The sequence below is a fragment of the Tiliqua scincoides genome, chromosome 4, assembly GCF_035046505.1.
Source record: "Tiliqua scincoides isolate rTilSci1 chromosome 4, rTilSci1.hap2, whole genome shotgun sequence".
Classification (NCBI taxonomy): Eukaryota; Metazoa; Chordata; class Lepidosauria; order Squamata; family Scincidae; genus Tiliqua; species Tiliqua scincoides.
Window position 1 is genome coordinate 89,363,644 of NC_089824.1, and position 18,465 is coordinate 89,382,108.

General features: G+C 45.4%; 1 protein-coding gene across 1 annotated transcript in view; it reads left to right on the forward strand.

Annotated features, from left to right (window-relative positions):
* LOC136649229 (cadherin-10) overlaps positions 1 to 18,465 on the forward strand; it is a 78,913-nt gene that overhangs the window by 35,466 nt on the left and 24,982 nt on the right. Inside the window, exons 2-4 of the mRNA XM_066625692.1 lie at positions 928 to 1,222; positions 10,533 to 10,652; positions 11,444 to 11,611. Coding sequence (XP_066481789.1) covers positions 928 to 1,222; positions 10,533 to 10,652; positions 11,444 to 11,611 — 583 coding nt within the window. The remainder of the gene's footprint in view (positions 1 to 927; positions 1,223 to 10,532; positions 10,653 to 11,443; positions 11,612 to 18,465) is intronic.

The following is an 18,465-nucleotide window of genomic DNA, read 5'->3' on the forward strand; positions in this document are numbered from 1 at the left end:
GGGAACCACTGATCTAGAGCCTGCTACTATCTATTGACAGGGTGGCAGCTCTGTCAAAAGTCTCAAGAGAAAGGTCTTCCTTAGCCCTTCTACCTATATTCTGTGGATGGGAACACCAGAGACTGAACCTGGTGAATTCTGCCTGCAAAGCGTGTGCACAGCCATTGAGCTATGGACCTCACCAAAGTCTGTTGGGCTCTATGAATCACCAGCTAGCTTTATCTCTTCAGGAGGTAGAAGTACTTTGTGGATGGATAGGTGAGGTTACCTCTAATTCTACTTCCCTCAAAGAAATATGGTCAGTTCAACAAGTTTTCATTACAACTCTATCCTGATTTTTTTTTAAGTGTAGTAACCTTGAGCTCACAGATAACTCAGCAATGTTCTCCCAATTGTTTCTTTGCCCCCCCCCATTCATCTTTTGAAACAAATAGTAAAACTTAAGAAGATTACAATGCCAGCTCCAGTTATGCTGCCTTCCTTAATTATCATGTATCCTGCCACGTCCTTTATATGTTTAGAGAATTTACAACTAACACAGCAGGCTGTGAATGTTTAATGGGTTCTTTTTCAAGGAAAGAAAAGGTCAGCATTAGCATAAAATTCTTCTTTAAGATTTGTGACACAAATGTTCGATGGCACAGAACAGGTGTTGCAGGAGAAACGAAATTCTGCCTTGGGAGCCAAGCTTGGAAGATTATTCTATGCATTCAGGGTGTTGGGGAATGAGAACCTGAATGCTACCCACATCCTGTACTGTGTATCAAGTCGACGCAAATTGAAAGGGACTTTGCTTTGTCAGTGCATGTCTTGTTTGAAGCACCCTTTGTGACTTGCTGTCATCTCAAGAGGATTTCCCTTTTATTAAAGTGAAAAAAAAATTTTTTTTTCTCTTGCCCTCTCCCTATACCTCCTTTTCTCTCATAGCTTCACTCTGACCAGGACAAAGGAGATGGGTCTCTCAAGTACATCCTGTCAGGAGATGGGGCCGGCACTCTTTTTATTATTGATGAGAGAACAGGTGACATTCATGCCACGAGGAGAATTGACAGGGAAGAGAAGGCTTTCTACACCCTACGTGCCCAGGCTATTAACAGAAGAACACTAAGGCCAGTGGAGCCTGAATCAGAGTTTGTCATCAAAATCCATGACATCAATGACAATGAGCCGACATTTCCAGAAGAAGTGTATTCTGCAAGTGTACCTGAAATGTCAGTAGTTGGTAAGTGTCACATTCAAATGTTGAAAAAAAAAGTGCCTTTAAGCAAGGGAGTTTCCAGTTCTCCTGCTGTTGGAAATTCAGGCAGCAGCTGGGGCAGTGGAGCGCAGTGGTGTCCAAATAGAGGGAAGCGGGATGATGCTGTGCACTGTTTTTTTATCAGCCTATAGGGCTAAAAGGAACCCCAGAGATCATCTTGTTTGAGAGTCAAGATTGCACAACTGCTGGACTTATACTTTTGTTCAACTGCTGGCTTTCTGAGGGGTGGGGCACCAAGACAGTCTCCCTCCATGTAGAAAACTAGCATATCAAAGAGAAAAGTTATCTAGCCTAGCCTCTTCCCTGACATGATGTTTTTGGGTTCTCTTTGCAAGGATATATTTTGGCATCGTATCATTCAAAAATAAACTCTTGTAGCTTAAAGTGGTACAAACCAGGAAAACCTTTACCGTTTGATTATCCTGATTGCATAAAATGACCCTGAGGTATAGGTTGCTTCCAAAGTAGGGCCCTTTAGCACTGTACAGAGACATAGTTGTTCCACAGCCATCTAAAAGCAGAAATACAGAATTGAAATACAAATTGAAATTGTAGTGATTCAACAAGACACTTCATATAACAATATGTGATTCAACAACGTCCACCAATGTTGCCAAGATCCTTGTATAATCTTTACCTAGAAGTAAGCCCCATTCAGTAAATGTTCCCTACAACATTAGTTAGAAGCTGCCTCTTTACAGTTTATACCTCTAATTGCTTTTTTGTTTCTTTGCTGCAGAAATACTGATAAACTGTATTTCTCTTTAATGAATTTCTTACCCATATGAAGGCCCAATCCAATCCAATTTTCCAGTGCTGGTGCAGCCGTGCCATTGGGGCATGCGCTGCATCCTGTGGTGGGGAGGCAGTCATAAAGGACTCCTCTAGGTAAGGGAACATTTGTTCCCTTACTGCGGGGCTGCATTGTGGCTGCATTCATGCTGGAAAGTTGGATAGGATTGGGCCCTGAGATGGGGTATAGCTGGTTTCCTGTCATTGTGTTTTTTTGTTTTTTTTCACTTGCAAAATAATGCTTTTTCAATTTTTTAAAAAAGAAGCAAATTGTTGAGAGGAAAGCAATAATTAAAGTGTGAGTGCATGCACACACATCACAGGGAAAAGGAACTAAAAAATTACTGGGTGATTTTTTGGGGGATTCAATAACGCTGTGTCCCACTTGAATAGGAAGCACTAACAGGAGCAAAAACTTCAAAAAGGAAATTTTTAATTAAAGCTGCAATAGCTCTGAAGATCTTCAGTGGTGTTTTTCTCCACACTGGAGAGACTAGCTTTGAATTTGATTTTTTTAAAAGACTTTGATGAGGTGTGAAAAAATCAGGCAGATAACACTGAAATGCAGTGGGCTGCAACTAGATTCTCGATTTTAAAAAATGGGTTTATGAAAGATGGCAATTCTACACAGCTAGAACAGCAGCAACAATGACTCAGAACTGAATGCAAATCCGGCACAAAAAAGGAATTTCAGTGGGTTAAGCCACATAATAACCTTCAGTCACCATCCTAACACAATTAACTGGATCAGAGACACCTCAGTTTTGTCCACATTACTTAGGAGCCAGAAAAAGTAACAAAATAAATAAATTAATGCCTGAACTGGCAAATTGTTGTACTATAGAATATGACATAGAACAGCGTTTATCAACGTTTGCCCCCCACTGTATCATTTTGCATGGGCCACTTATTGGAAGTACCACCATAAGTAACTAGCAATGATGTCATTACCAGTCAATTCCAGATTGGGAGGCCAGATGCAACATGGCAAACACCAGTAAGAGGTTCAGGATGGACAGGAGAGCTTTTCTGAGCATGTGGAAAGTGCACACTGGAGCTCTGCCTGCCGAACCAAGCTTCCTACTGCTGCTTGTCATGTTGCATTGCTGGTCTTACTGCCTAGTAGAAGGCATTTGGGGGTCAAAGGAGTACCACCCAATACCACCTCAAGTTCCACCAGTGGTACTTGTACCAATGGTTGAGAAACACTACCATAGAAGGAGGTAACCCCCCACCTTTCTTCTGTCTGAACAAGAGGAATATTTATTCCCCATTAGCAAACATCACAACTAATTACAGTATCCTGAGCATGAAAGCATGAAATGTTCACTGAGAGTTCCTGAACAGAAAATGTGATTAGCTGTCTAGTATAAAATTCAAGCTGTGCTGTTTTTAGCCATCTTGGCTGCTTAAAAAAAAAAGATAAAAAAGAAAAGCTCAGGGGACCAAATTTTAATGCATGGACACTGATCTCGAAATGAAAGTCTGTGTTTGGAAGTAAGTTTCTGTAGGCAGATTCCCACTCCACTGTGTTCGTGAAAATACACATTCCTATCCATCTTGCAGTACATTGCATTCCAATTGGGTGTCTTAGGGCCTGATCCTGTCGGACCCGCACTGGCCCAGTACCAGTGCTGAGTGTTGCAAACATGCCATAAGGGCACTCGTGCAGCACTTACTGCAAGGCCAACACCACCGGGTGGAGGTTGGTTGCAGGACTCCCAGAGCTCTGGGTAAGCACCGGCCGGTGGAGCGGTAAGTTGGGGTGGAGAGTAGGCATTCTGGGGTGGGGGGAAGGCAAGGCAGGGCAAGGGGCAGGGCGGGAGGGAGATAGTGAAACCGGCGGAGAGAGATGGATCCAGAGACCCGTTTTGGGCCTTCCAACCCGGAGGGCAGCTTTATTTTGCACCAGCTATATAGCTGGCGCAGAGTTGAGTAAACCCATTGTGAAGCCTCCCCAAAGGAGCTGCCATTTTGGTGCCACGCTCCTCTGGGTGCTGAGCATCTCAGGATTGGGCTGCCCAGTTGCAGTACTACGCAATTTACCTGGCAGTAAATTCCATTAAACTCAGCCTTACTTCTGAGTAGACATGCATAGGATTGTATAATCAGGCTACTAATTGTATTCAAACTTAGTTCAATCTTTTGTGTGTCTACTCAGAAGTAACTCCTATTGAAATAAATAGGCCTTAGTTCTAGGCAGTGGTTTCCAAATTAGTGGGTTGTGACTCACCAGCCAGGGAAGAACTTATCCCTGCCCCTTTAAAGTGCAGCGAAGAGGAAGGCAGCGACATGATCCCCAGAATCGGGCTGATGCTGTGGACTGGAGTGTTTTATTTTACTTACCTCAAGCCATCACTGTAGTCCTGGGAGGTCTGGGGAACCCTCCACAGGGCTTCCCAAGTCTCTATAATACTGGAAAAAAGAAAAAAAAAACAACCAGAAATTTCTGGTTTTTCGACAAAAACAACTTTTTCCTATGCCCCCCCCCCCATCTCTATTGAAACCAGCCAGAAACTGGCACTTGGGTAATGTGCCCAGAAACAGGCTACTCCGACATGGGCTAGAAAGACGAAATTTGATACACTCATAAACACAGGCTCCCTGTTTGCTAGGAAAGTCCAAAATAGGGGCATTTTTACATCTGATAATCAAAGCCCATGGCATGGAATATACCCAATAAGAGAAAGCAGCACTCCATCCCACCTGGGAAAATGCATGCACAAATGCAAGCAAGCACGCGCATGTTTGCGGAATGTGTGTGTGCAGAGTGTAAGTTGTCTTTACTAGTAACTAAATAAATCAGAGAATCTGCTTGATATGATGAGGTGTTTCCCACTAATAACTTGCCCTGTAGCTATCACACAGCCATGATCTTGTTCATTTGTGTGACTCAGGCCTTAAATGCATTGTTATCGTAGAGGTAAAAATAAGGCCTGCGAATGTTGGAGAATTCTGCTAAACAAGCGGGTTGACAAGGCTCATGTTGATAGGCTCAAGCAACAAAATGAGATGTGCCCATTTTTAAATAAGGAGTCCAATATGACAGAATTGCTTTGGAACACCATTACATCATAATCGTATTATCAACAAGATCCTGCAGCACCAGCTGTTTAACTCTCTCTCTCTCTTTCTCTTTGCACTCAACAAGTAGTACTTATGTCCTAAATATTAATACACTGTCTATGAAACAATCAGTGATTATCGGGAGTCTCAGGGCTGGATTAAATGATCTGGAGGCTCTGTTCTATGCTCCAGTTTGAGAAGCCCCCTCCACAATGACATACGTCTCTCACAGAGCAGTACCTTGTAGAAGAGTGCAGTTTGGGGGGGGGGGGTGTCTAATTTTTCTTCTTCCATCACAATTTGAGTCCTTGATTCTTTCTCTGTGCTCTTGTTGAGTTAACTTTTTTCACTGGCCTTTTTGGTAAACTAGCTGAGGCCAGGAAAGACTTCATGGCGCTTAACCCCTTTTTTATTATTTTTATCCTTAGCTGTTCTTTCACAATGTCCCTTCCATTCATTGCTTCTAACCTACTTATTCCTTGGCTTTAATTTCTTTGCCAACCTTTTGCCTACCTTGGAACTTCAGGGTGTTAGCAGCAGCTCATCTGATGAATTACTCAGGCTGTGGTTTTCTCAGCATTGCTGATTGCTGTCATCCTTCCTAGTTGGTCTTTCAGCCCTCTAATCTTTTCCACCCTCCTACCTCAGGAATATCAATGCAAACTTCAGACAGGTGTGACCTCCCTCTGGGTTCACAGGCGGTCTGCAGCAGTTACCCTGCCATAGTTTTTTTTTTTTTTTTTTTCAGCCAATGTTCCTTTTGTCTTTCTCTTCAGAAGTCTGACAGGATCTATTTATAGTGGCTACCGCTTCCTTTGCTCCCTAGGCTTTTTCGTTCACTCAATCATTAGTATGATATGTCCTCCTTTCCTGCTGCTAGATCCACAATAATTCCTTTTAATAGGGCACCCTTCATATTCCCTTTGTTTGTCCTAGTGGGCCTTTGAACAATATCCTTCTCCACCCCACCCCACCCCACCCCTCCAACCCCTCCTCCCACTTCTACTCATTCTTGAACAGAATCTCGGAAATACAGGTCATCATGGCTCATATGAAGTCTTCGAGAATAAAATTATAGCATTTCTGCAGGTTCTTTCTCCTCCCCCCATTCCCCATTCTCCATCCACTTGATAGGAAAATCAGCAACTTGGAAAACATATTTCTGAGAGACAAAAACATTTTGGTGCATGCAGCAAAAAAATCTAAACAGCAGCACCCTGCCATGACAATATACACAGTAAACTCAACAATTCACAATTTGCTCTCCTTTAATGGAAACCCCCAAATCTAGTGCTGGCCTGGAGCAAGCTACCTGAGATAAGGACCAGAACCGCCACATTTAATATAAGACTTTACTTGCAAAGGCAGCATTTAAAATGGCAAGGCCAATTACAAATAAATATTCAGAATATCTCTCCATACCTTTTAACAGCCTCTTGCTCTCCTTTGCCAGCTATAACCAGGAATGTCCTATACCTGGTCTCCCTCCTCCCCACCTAATGTTCTTTTGCAACACATATTTTAAACCTTTTTTGTCAACCTTTTCTGAACCAGGGATGGGAACTTGACTTGTAAGGATTTGACTTGAGTCGCAAAAACGTGTTTTTCAAATCACAGACATCACTGTTAACTCAAATCACTGACTTTGACCTGACTCACAACTTGGAACCAGTGACTCGAAAAAGTCATGACTTGAATAGTCTGGAGTCCCAACTCGCTTTTGTGTGTGCTAGCAACTCTATTTTGTTTGCGTATGTGTTCTTGCTTACCTTTATTTGTGCCATGCCTGACTTACAACATGACTCATTTCTTCAGGATGAGTCGTGACTGTTGCCTGTCACAACTCACAACTTGAGTCAGGGGGTTGGAGACTCACAACTAGTCTTGCGACTCAGCACAGTGACTTTGGCACATCCTTGTTCTGAACTCTTTTTCTGTTCCCTGGTTGCTTTATTTCATTTAATGTTTTCCTCACTTCTCCTAGCAGAGTTTGTTTCAGTAGGAGCCTGTGTGCTATAGCACATACTATATATTTTCAGAGGGATATCACTGAAAACAGCCTCTTTCTCACCTGAATGACAACGTAAGGATTCACCCACATGGATGCTGAATTCAAACATTACTAGAAAAGGTGTGGGAGAAGCCACAATGAAGCACTTCTGATGTAATTGTAGTAATGTCTGAATCAACCCTGAGTTAAAGACCTAGGGGCTACATAGGTTTCCCTTCTACCAGGTGCCACTTCATATACTCTTCATCAGAGGAATGCAGAAGATAGATGAGGAGACTATCCCAACCTTCAATGATGGCCACTAGCTCAGATGATTTGTAAAGAGTAAGAAAATTTCAGAGAGGGTAGATCTATTGATAATTAGCCATGATAGCTAAATGGGGCTTCTGTGTTTGAAAATAGTTTTATTCTTCTGTCTGGTAGATATCTGGGTAGCGTGTAATAGATCAGGAAGGATTCCTGATTCGCAATAGGTTAACATTACAACGCAAACAAACACTCTGCTATGACTGACCTTATGCTAATCCATCATTTCTCAGGCTCTGTCATCCTCACCTATAAAACAATTAATTGGTTGATTTTTACTTTGTGCAGCTTCAACAGATAAGATATTTAGTGCTGGAATATCTGATCTGTTGTAAGCCAGATGTGAACTTGTACTTGTATATGCAGGACATTCCTCTGTATGGCTTAGGGCACAATCTAGATGTGATGTTGAGCTCTCGCAGGCCCTCTGTTGTGCCATAAAGCACGTTTGTGCTGATTCAGAGATGGCTGGGCCGGCTCAGCCAGATCCGGACCCTGCATCAGCCTGACATAGTAAGTTTGAGCTGGGTGGTGCAGGTGGTGGGGGAGGGTGGCGGGAGGATGGACCAGAAGTGGGGATGGGATGTTTTTGGACAGGGGGAGGGTAGAACAGGAGGCAGATTGGGCCCAAGGAGGCAAGTGGGATTGGCTGCAGTAGCACAAACTACATTTTAATCCCCACTCCCGGCCTCGGCAGCATAACATAGGCTGCTCAGATTTGCACCAGTGAAATCACTGGCACAAATCCCATAGGAATGGCTGGGGCTCAACATGGGGTAGAAATATATCCCCTTACCTCAAGATGACCTCCAGCCTGCATCTAACCTGCGCTGAATACCGGCAGGCCAGTCAGCCTACCTGTTCCAGTGCAAGTTAAGACTGGACTGCCCTTGGATAAATGGACTCCGCTCTCTGAGCCACCATTTTGCATCTGACTCTGCACACAGACACTTTTTTGTACCTCAGTTCATTTGGTGGGGAACTTAGTTGAGAGTAAAGTAGATCTCACAAGCCTGAAATCTTTTTACTCCCATCCTCTACCACAGCAACAACTCCTGCCCATTGTATACTTTAAAACAGGGCATGGGTGCCCTCATTATCCGTAGCTGTTCCATTCCCAAACCCCCGCGGATATGGAAAGCCACAGGTATTTAAACGTGGTTTTCACACACACCCCCAACCTCTGAACCCAACCAGAGCTGGGCTGCAGTTAAGCCTGGAGGCTTTCTGAGGTCTGCAGAGGCAGCGCATGATTCAGAATGCCCAAAAACACAAAAAGAAAAATAAAAGACTTCCTGTTTTACGATAAAACAGGAAGTGATGTTTTAATGCCTTATAAGGCATTGGGAGGTCCAGGCAATCCCCGGAGGAAAGTGCACAGCCTTTGCAGGTGTTGGAAAGCCTCTGAGCTTGATGAGAGTTGTGCTTCAGTCAGGTTTGGAGGTGGGGGAGGTTGCATCTGCAGATACTGGAGATCCACAGATGCCCAAACTGTGAATAACCCAGCATCCCTGTACACTTTTATAAAATTTGCCAATTACCAAATATGAGGAGTCATATTAAAAAAAAAAAAATAGCTGCCTGATTAGCCTAAATCATATTTCAGCTGGTCACTAAACTGAACAACCCAACAGAAATGAAAACGGTGCCACACCATTGGTTTGGCTTTCCAAAAAGCTTATGATATTCTCCTGTGCAAAAAGGATTCAACTCTCTTCAAAAGATTTGATCTACAAAGTGTGGTGCATGAGTGTGCCACTGAAAGGGATTAAAACGTGGCTGGCAGGCAAGAAATAGAATGACTTTCTTAAAAGGTAACAGTATAATATGCAGAAATGTAACAGGCTGGGTAGCGCTGTAAGGGTGAGACAGGGCTCACTTTAATTTTACCTCAGAAGCCTTTGAAGGCTGTGCAATCTCTAAACCAGCTAAATGTAGAGAAGAAACAGAAGGGAAGGCCTTTAATGTATTCAAATTGATCAGAACGGATTAGTCTTCCAGCTGACTAGAGGCTCATACATTTCAGCATGGCAAAACTGAAGGCAAGGAAACTATGGTTAAAACTCTGTATGCCCTTAAAAGTGGCCAAACGATTCATTATGAAGTTATCGAACAGACTGCATCCCATCTCCTGTTTTAATTATCCCTCATTTTGTCTGCAATGGATTTAATTGTACCCATGCTGTGCCTGCAGCAGGAAACCAGGCTTTCTTCACAGAAAAGGCCAACTGCAAATTTTAGGAATAGCAATGTCCCACCAAGGACAAGCGTTGCTGTTCAGATGATAAATGACCAAGGCTAGCTTAACTTGTGGTGATGGCCACTAGCTCATGTCATTTGTAAAGGGTAAGAAAATTTCAGAGAAAGAGACCTATTATCAACCATGGTAGCTAAATGGAGCTTCTGTGTTTGAATGCAATTTTCCTTGGAGCACTCCTGAGTAAAAATAAGAGGGGGAGACTCCTGCCTTCATGTCCTGCTTGTGAGCATTCCAGAAGCATCTGCTTGCCATTGTTGAAAGCAGAATGCTGGACAGGGTAGGCTTGGTCTGAATCTGAAAGGCAATTCATATATTCCTCTGGCCATCTCTTCGGATGATTCACACACTCATTGTGCAGGACCCCATTCAAAACATGCAGTACCGAGAAGCTCGTTTCCAGGTATCTAACCCTCACAGTATTAGATGTGTAGAAAATATATCTGTGAAAGTCTGGGTGAGCATCTGTGCCTGGAACGGCTGACTATCCACCCTCTCTCACAGATGCCAGTCATTCTCTCTATTCATTCTCAACTGTACTACCAATACTCTGTTTTTTTCCATCTTTTCTCCTGCCATCCACTTTGACCTAAATTCTGAAAAACAAATTAAAATAAAATCTGCAAACTGATCCCACATTTTGGAAACTAATTACGTTGTTACAGACTTGTGAGATGTACTTTTTGGATTTTTTTTTTTAATGAAGAATTTGATGGAGAACTGCAGCATCACTAATTCCCTGACTATATTAAAGAACTCACTGAAGGGGTCCTTTGAATGAAATGTGTGGTGTGTTTGACTTCTGACACCATGCAGAACTCAGTTCCATGTGCATACTGTAGGTACTTCAGTAGTGCAAGTCACCGCCACAGATGCCGATGACCCGTCTTATGGAAACAGTGCCAGGATAATCTACAGCATTCTTCAAGGCCAGCCCTACTTCTCCGTGGAGCCAGAAACAGGTCAGGAATGTGGTTCATGTTTTCCTTTATTTCAAGCAGGACTTAACGTCTTGTTATAAGGAGATTAACCAAGCAAAGTAGCCATGAAAATCCCCCGGCAGCATGTTATAGGACGATAACTTTAAAAACCTTGATGTGTGATAAATGTGAAAATGCAGTCTAATTGCTGCCTCCTGGAGAAAACTTGGGTGTGTTATTTTTATACCTGGAACGGAGGGAAGGGGAAAGATGAATGAAAAGAAAATGAAACACAATATAAGAACCATTCTATACATCTTGCAAAATGAGATGGTACATTTCTAGACCACACCACTTCAGACTGCAGATGGGGACTTGTATTTTTAATTCTCTCCCTTCCCAGTATATTAAAAAAAAGTATCTTCATATACTAAACTAGTACACAGGAATGTGAACCTTACTACCCCTTTGCCCCTTGATTTACTAGTTTACTAGATTCAGGGAGTGTTTTTATGTAGGAGAGCACCCAAAGAGATGACTAACCCACCCACTCTCTGAAGTAGTGTGGTTCAGAATGTTTCTACTTAATTCTGCTTAGCAAGTATGTTGGATCTAAGTTTTGCTTGTAACTGCTTGCTGCACTGGGCAGTCTTTTGTTAAACAGCTCCCCCTTTTAAAATATATTTTTAATCTTACAGTTGGTACATTCTTCAAAATTTTGTGGGTATGTATGGGGGGGCGGGGTGAAAGAAATCCATGCTGAGCATTGTCATAAAATGTGAATACCAGTATTGTAGCGGTGGATCAACCAATGCTTGTTTTTGTCGTTAAAGGCATCATCAGGACAGCTCTACCAAACATGAACAGGGAAAACAGAGAGCAGTACCAAGTCGTTATCCAAGCAAAAGATATGGGAGGCCAGATGGGTGGATTATCGGGGACCACAACAGTGAACATCACCCTGACTGATGTCAATGACAATCCGCCTCGATTCCCCCAGAGTAAGCTTTCTTTAATAGCCCTTCTGCACTACAAAAGCATCAGAATAAAAGAGTTAGGCAACCGCCATCTGGTTTAATTTAAAGCAAATCTAGATTATGGGGCACCCCTGAACAAAAGGCTTATACACTGATTTATCCACTGTTATTAAAGGCAAAAATTAAATGTAACAGGAATGCCTTTGTTTGAAGGAAAATACCCAGTCACATCAAACATCTGCTGAAAACCTGGGGTAGTTTTCAGTATTAGGAGTGGGAAAATTAAGATGCAAGTAGACGGATAATAAAGAGCTGTAGGAACAAATCATCTGCTGTTGCTCGTGACTTCAAAATTTTATCAGTGGAATTTTTTAAAAATTAAAGGAGGAGGAGAATGAGTAAAATGGAATCCCTGATTCAGTGTTGAAGAAGCAGGAAGTGAACCAACCCTCGGATAGAGACTGCTGACAAGAAGTCTAAGGTGATTTGTAGATACAAGGCCACAATCCATTGCATTGGCAGAGGATAGATTTGGAGCTTAAATATCTCACAGAGAGTTTTGCCATGAAATCAAGGAGCAAAACTCTGAGATATCTATACTAGATTGAAACTAGAGAAAGGAACCTTTTTTTGCTTAGCCCACCACGTAAGGTGATTTCAGGATTATGGAAAACATAGCTGGACCCACAGAATGCGAGACAGAATTAAGAGGATGATTGTAATGATAGTGTCTATGTTGCCATCTGACTTTTTCCCCCCCTGCATTTCTCAGCCAACAAAATTCATGGCTATTGCTCTGAATATGACAGTGGGCCCATCATAGTTCTTAACGTATAGTTGTTTTTGCTTTCAATAACTGATTAGCAAGAATAACTGATTAGCTACACATTCAGAGTTGCCACACAGATGCCATCTTGAAAGCCCGGGGCAGTGAGTGGCACTACATTTGCGAGTATTTGCTACATGACTTGTCCCCAATCATCCTGTGAGTCTCCACAGACCTCAACAATCGGTCAGGACAGTAGAATGGAAGTCTGGAGCCTGTTGACGCCATGGCAAAGGCAATGCTCCAACATGCAACTAATGGGATGAGGAGCGCTCATGGGATGAGCTCTAATGGGATGAGCAACTAATGGGATGAGGAGCTCCATAAGGAGCAACCTTTTGCAGTTGCGGTGTGTGATGTATGACTAAGGGCTGGCTTTTAACAATTACTGACCTGTGGGCTGAGAGAATGAGCCAAGCGATTGGTTCTCAGCTACTCGGATCCCAAATCAGTGCATCAACCAAAAGTCTTTGCAAAATGAATTAATTTGGGGTAACCAGATTTTTTTTTGGGGGGGGCGGTCAAATGTGGTTACAGGGTGAAAATGCTTATTAAATCTGCACTGAGAACATTTGAGGAGGCTGGGTGGGTGAAAACGGTTCTCTTTTTAAAAACCGTGTGCTTTTTGTGGTTGTTTTTCGCCACTGTGTTCTCACTGCTGCTCCACCATCAAGGTCAGGGATCACATACTGAGTAATATGATGTCATACTGCTGCCTAGCTAATCGGACCTGGCTACAGAGCATCCTCACTGAGCACTATGAAGCAGCATCATACACTTGCCCAGGTATCCCCCCACAAACACGCGTGACACAAAAGACTTGGTTGAAACAGGTCCATGATTTATTCCATTACAAGGGCAGCAATTGGTGCAATGCAATGGGTCCTGACTATACTCCACCCCCCTTTAGTGCGGGCACCTAACTAGGGGGTGTTGGAAAGATTTTCAGATTCTTTTCACTGACGCGATGCTAAACAGTCACAGACTTTTTAAAAGGGTTTGGAGGCTTTATTTCTACAATAATAAGTGAATTACACAAGCCAATTGATTCGGTTTGGATACAAATGTTCACTCTAGTTTCCCATCATGTTTCTCAAAGAACCACACCCAGAAAACCACATTAAATAAAGTGAGATAAACAAGTTACCCATGTGACACTGTATGTCATTTCCACCTCCTTATTGGGCCTATTATGACAGGTTTGGTGCATGGTCCTGGCTCTAATTAGGCGGTCATACTGCCCTGCATCCCAAAATATTCCTGGCCCACAACTTTAGTTATACAAGATCCTGGAATTTTCCCTTTGGGAAAGTTATGATCTACATGTTCTGCCAATCATTATCTCTTTAAGTCACTTTGACATAATGACCCTCCTATCCTGTTCTTGAGGGGAACAACAGTCATTCTCTTGGCTCCAATTTCAGTTATTTTTCTCAAACTAGAGAAGATAATTTAACCATTTCTCCCTATCAGAGGAGACAGTTCCTGTCTGAGCCCTCCTTTGGGCGAACCACCTTGACTCAGAACCTGAGCTCGCCCAAGGCTCCCCCAGGTTCTTCATCAACAACCCCTGGAAACGGGGTCCAGCCAGCTGAATTGTTCTGCCCACCCTGAGCCAGGGAACCACAAAGGTGAGCATCCTAATTCCATTCCGGGGTCAAGCCAGGCTGCCCCCGATCTGGGTAGCCTCGGGGCTCAGCACTGGCCTTAACCCGGCCTGTTGCTTGCCTGAAGGTAGACACCTGTTCCCTATTTCTCCTCCCATTCCCCCACTACTTTGCCACACGCGCTTAGCATCCCCCCGCCCCATCTAAGAGTCCTTACAGGACCCGTTGCAAGTCTGACAGAAAGATATGGTTCCCAACCTCTGATAGATGCACGCCATCTGCCCTGTAAAGGTGCGGCAGAGAGCTCACTATATCTGGGTGGCAAAGCACCAGGCCGCCAGCTGCCGACACTTCCCTCCCCAGGTGCGCATTCACCTTCCCTCTGGCTCTATCAACTCCAGCCAGGCTTGTAGTACACCTCCAAACCTGACGCGGAAGCAGATGCGACCATATGATGATCAGGCCAGGCATCCAGCTTCCCAGTGTGGTGAGGTCTTCTGCAGCCTGCTGCCTCAAGGACAGCCCCATCCAAAGGTTATTACTGCCAAGGTGTATGTGAAGCACCTGGGGAGGAGGAGCTCCCCGTATACACTCCCTGTATACACTCCCAAACCATGGGCAGCAACTACCCCCACTTCATCCCCCTTCTGGCAGCCCACTGCACTGAAAACCGTGCTCCCAGGCCCAGCTGAGATCCGAATTCACTCTTGAGCGCTTGGTTATGAGCCCAGAAGACAATGGAGTGGCCACAAATCAGTGCCCTCGCTGGCAGGGAAAGGCCCAAACCTAACAATTAAGGAAGGAAAAACAAAACAATGTACTGATTATTCAAGTAAACATGAATAATCAGGCGATACCTAAGACGACCCACCTGCCTTGGGGCGCACGATCTTCACCTACCTATTCTTTTGATCTCACCACTATCCCAACCCATGCCAGCAGCAGCTGTTGCTGCCCCTATCCTAAATGAATGAAGGCCAAACTTGACTGAGTCCTGGTCAAGGCCGTCCAAACACTTCCTCACCACCGCCAGGACTGAAACCTAGTGAGGGGCTCCAGCCTCCTCTGCCCCATTGGGGGGCCACCATTGACATCTTGGGATCCGCTCACTTTGTGGGCCTCCTGCGTCACGCCGGTCCACTCCCAGCACAACGGTGCTCCTTCCACTTGCACACAAAGAGTGGCTCCTTGGACACACCTCTCTGGGCCACATACTCACGCAGCCCTGCCACCGGGCAAAGTGGGGAATTCCCTGCCCCATTCAGTTGGACCCACTGTCCATGACCAACCTGGTCTGTCCTTGACCTCCTCAGCCTCAGCCGCACACCGGTCTGGGTACAGTGTACATCTGCGACCCGTAGGGCATGCTCAGAGGCGTCCCACCTACTTTGTGCCAAAACTTCACCTGGGTGGAAGGCCCCAAAAAAGAGAACAAGCCCTAAACACAGTGCTTCCAATGGAGTGGAACAGACTGCACTGAATGACTCACACAGTGAGGCCAGGAGGTCAAACATTATAGGCTGCCTACTGTCCCCTCCCTTAGGGGCCTCCCATGACCACCCTGTTAACATTCTCTGAATGCAAAAATCCCCGGTGCAGTCAGATAGCCCGTGTGCCTTGGCCTCAAAAACCAGGGCTGTCAAGTTGCCGTCAAGTGTATTACTTGCCCTGCCATTTGACCGGAGGCTGACTAAAAACTGCATAACATGCTCAGGGAGGATGGGCCAAACACCTGGGAGGCTAGTAGCTGCCCTAAAGCTCTCAAATTCGCCTGCTCTCCTTTTATAACTTGCCCAGGTGCTTGGGGCCAGGGAGGCATTCACTGCACTGTTGACTTATCGCACCCAAGGTTCCACAACTACTCGGGGATGGGGTCCGGCTCTTCCCTCATCCTCCTGGAAACGAGAGAGGGCATTGGCTATCCCATTAGCCAAGCCCTGAGCATGTCTAGCCACAAATAACATGTGAAGAGTAGGCACTGCGGTACAAAGGCACGCGCGCTAAACACATGACTCTTGGTGACCGGGAGGTTTTCCGATTTGTAACGTGAACTACTGCCAGATTATCACACCTGAATCAAACTGTGGTGTCCTTAACCACTGACCCCCAGAGGTGAACAGCAACCATGATGGGGAAAAGCTCTAAAAAGGTCGAATCAGCTGTAATATCCAAGTGGCAACTAGAGGGACATCTGCCAGCTCACCATCTTCCCTGAAAATAAACCCCAAAGCCTGTGCCACCTGCAGCATCTGAGTGAACTTGCAGCTTTTAGGAAGATAGCCCACATGCCCATATCCTCCCGCATTGCTGGTGTCACTCTGATCCGGTGATGAGGCTTAGAAGCCCCTCTAAGGGCATTTGTTCATCTGGGTGGACTGGCAGAAGCTGAAATGCAGACTCAATGTAGCATTTCGCCAATTGCGCCTGAACCCACAACCTCTGAGAATAGCCAATGCCTCGTCAAATGACATGTACCGCACCGAGCAAAATCCTGCGGTATACCATCATTCACTGAAGCGCCCATGGGGAATGAGAGGTGGTGGATCAGCCGTATCTCCCGCCACACCACATCTTCAAAACCAGTCACTGATTTCAAATTATTGGCCCAAGCTGCGACCCTAAGTGAGTCCTTGACAGATGTTCAAATCACATTAAATGAACACATAAGGGAATGACATTGCCAATGGCCCAGAACTCATTCCCAGAGCTGCATGGGAATTCTATTGAGGTATTCTCATGAGGGTTTGCAGGTTAGGAGGCCAAGCATCTTCATTTAATGCAGGTTTAGACGTCTGCAAAGGCCTTTTTGTTCAGAAAGTGCATACTATCAGGTGAGTTCATGTGTAATATGGGTCTAGTAGTGTCCTAGGCCCCCATTTCCTTTCCCTATTTTTGCATAGGCAGCCCCCAAATAACCTTCCGAATAAATAACCCCCAAATAAAAAGCAGCTAAGAGGACCAAACCCACAAGGAAGGAGACCAGGCCTCCTTGCCATCTTGTTTGTAATTGTAATGAAATGCACAAGGAGAGGGAAAGACTTTCTTTTGAGGCTGTCTTTTTACAACTTCCCTGCTCATAAACCCACATTAACTGGACTCCCACCCTAAAGACCTTTCAGGTGTTTGAGAGGCAAGTTAAAACATTTCTGTTCAGACAGGATGGGGTTCACCTTTTTTTTAAAAAAAAATTCCTTCTCTGCCTTGAATATGTGACTTTATTTCCTGCAGGGTGACCGGACACCCTCTTTTTCTTTGTCCTCTTTTTTAGCTTTGTGTCCTGCGGTGGTGCGCTATCATTATCCTTGCGTATATGAAATGACCAGCCAACCAATTTGACCGGACATCCTCTTTTTCTAGGACATGTCCTCTTTTTTAGCTTTGTGTCCTGTGGTGGCACTCTATCATGCTGGTGCTGGCTGAGCTGCGAGACCTGTTAGCTGAACTGCTGGCTGTGGTGGCTGAGTCGCCGAAGTGCATCTACATGCACACTGGACCTCAGAGTTGGCAGGCAAGGCATCCTGCGCCAACAAGTTTGGAGGGGGCCTCCTTTGTCCTGCCACACCTGGGCGCAAACTGCAGCCTCTGCAGAGCCCCGAGCCCCCTCACCCTGAGGCAACATAAGCCCAGGTTGTGTGATGGCCACTGCTGGTGGTAGCTAGTCCCTCATGCCCTCCCACCCCTTGGGATATGAGTGCGGTTATCTCCTGTGCTCCATGTCTACCCAGAAGCAAGACCTGTTATACTCAGTGGGACTTACTCCCTGGAAAGTGGAGCAAGGACCGGAGCCATATGGTCCAAGCCTCTGCATGCCTTCTCAGAAGCAAGCCCCTACTCAGAAGCAAGCCCCATTAAAGCCCAAGGGGCTTACTCCCTGGAAAGTGAGGAGAGGACTGCAGCCCTATGGTCCATGCCTCTGCATGCCTACTCAGAAGCAAGCCCCACTATAGTCCATGGGGCTTACTCCCAGGAAAGTGGGGCTTAGGATCTCAGCCTTAGAGCTTGAGGCCCTGCATGCCTACATGGAAGCAAGGCCCTTTCTAGTCCATGGGGCTTACTCCCAGGAAAGCGCAGCTGGGCTGCAGCCCCAGAGCCCCAGCCTCTGCCTGGCTCCTCAGATGTAAGCCCCATTACAGTCCCTGGGGCTTACTCCCCTGAAAGTGGATGACCCTCTGCAGGCCTGGCGGGGGCACTGTGCTGGCATCCGCCTCCCAGGCTGCACTCACGCCGTGGGGATCCGGAGGTCACCCGCTTGCTGGTACACCTCCTGTAGCCTGGGCTCACCTGCCTACCGAGCGCAGGGAGCCGCAGCAGAGCTGCAGCGCTTGGCCGGGTGCCCACGACTTTCGCAGGCTCCAAGTCATGCAGCCCGCTCCCACGTGGAGCATGCTGTGACCCGCCACCCCGGATAGGTGGGAAGAGTCCGGGATCAGCCCCGCGCTCGTGGA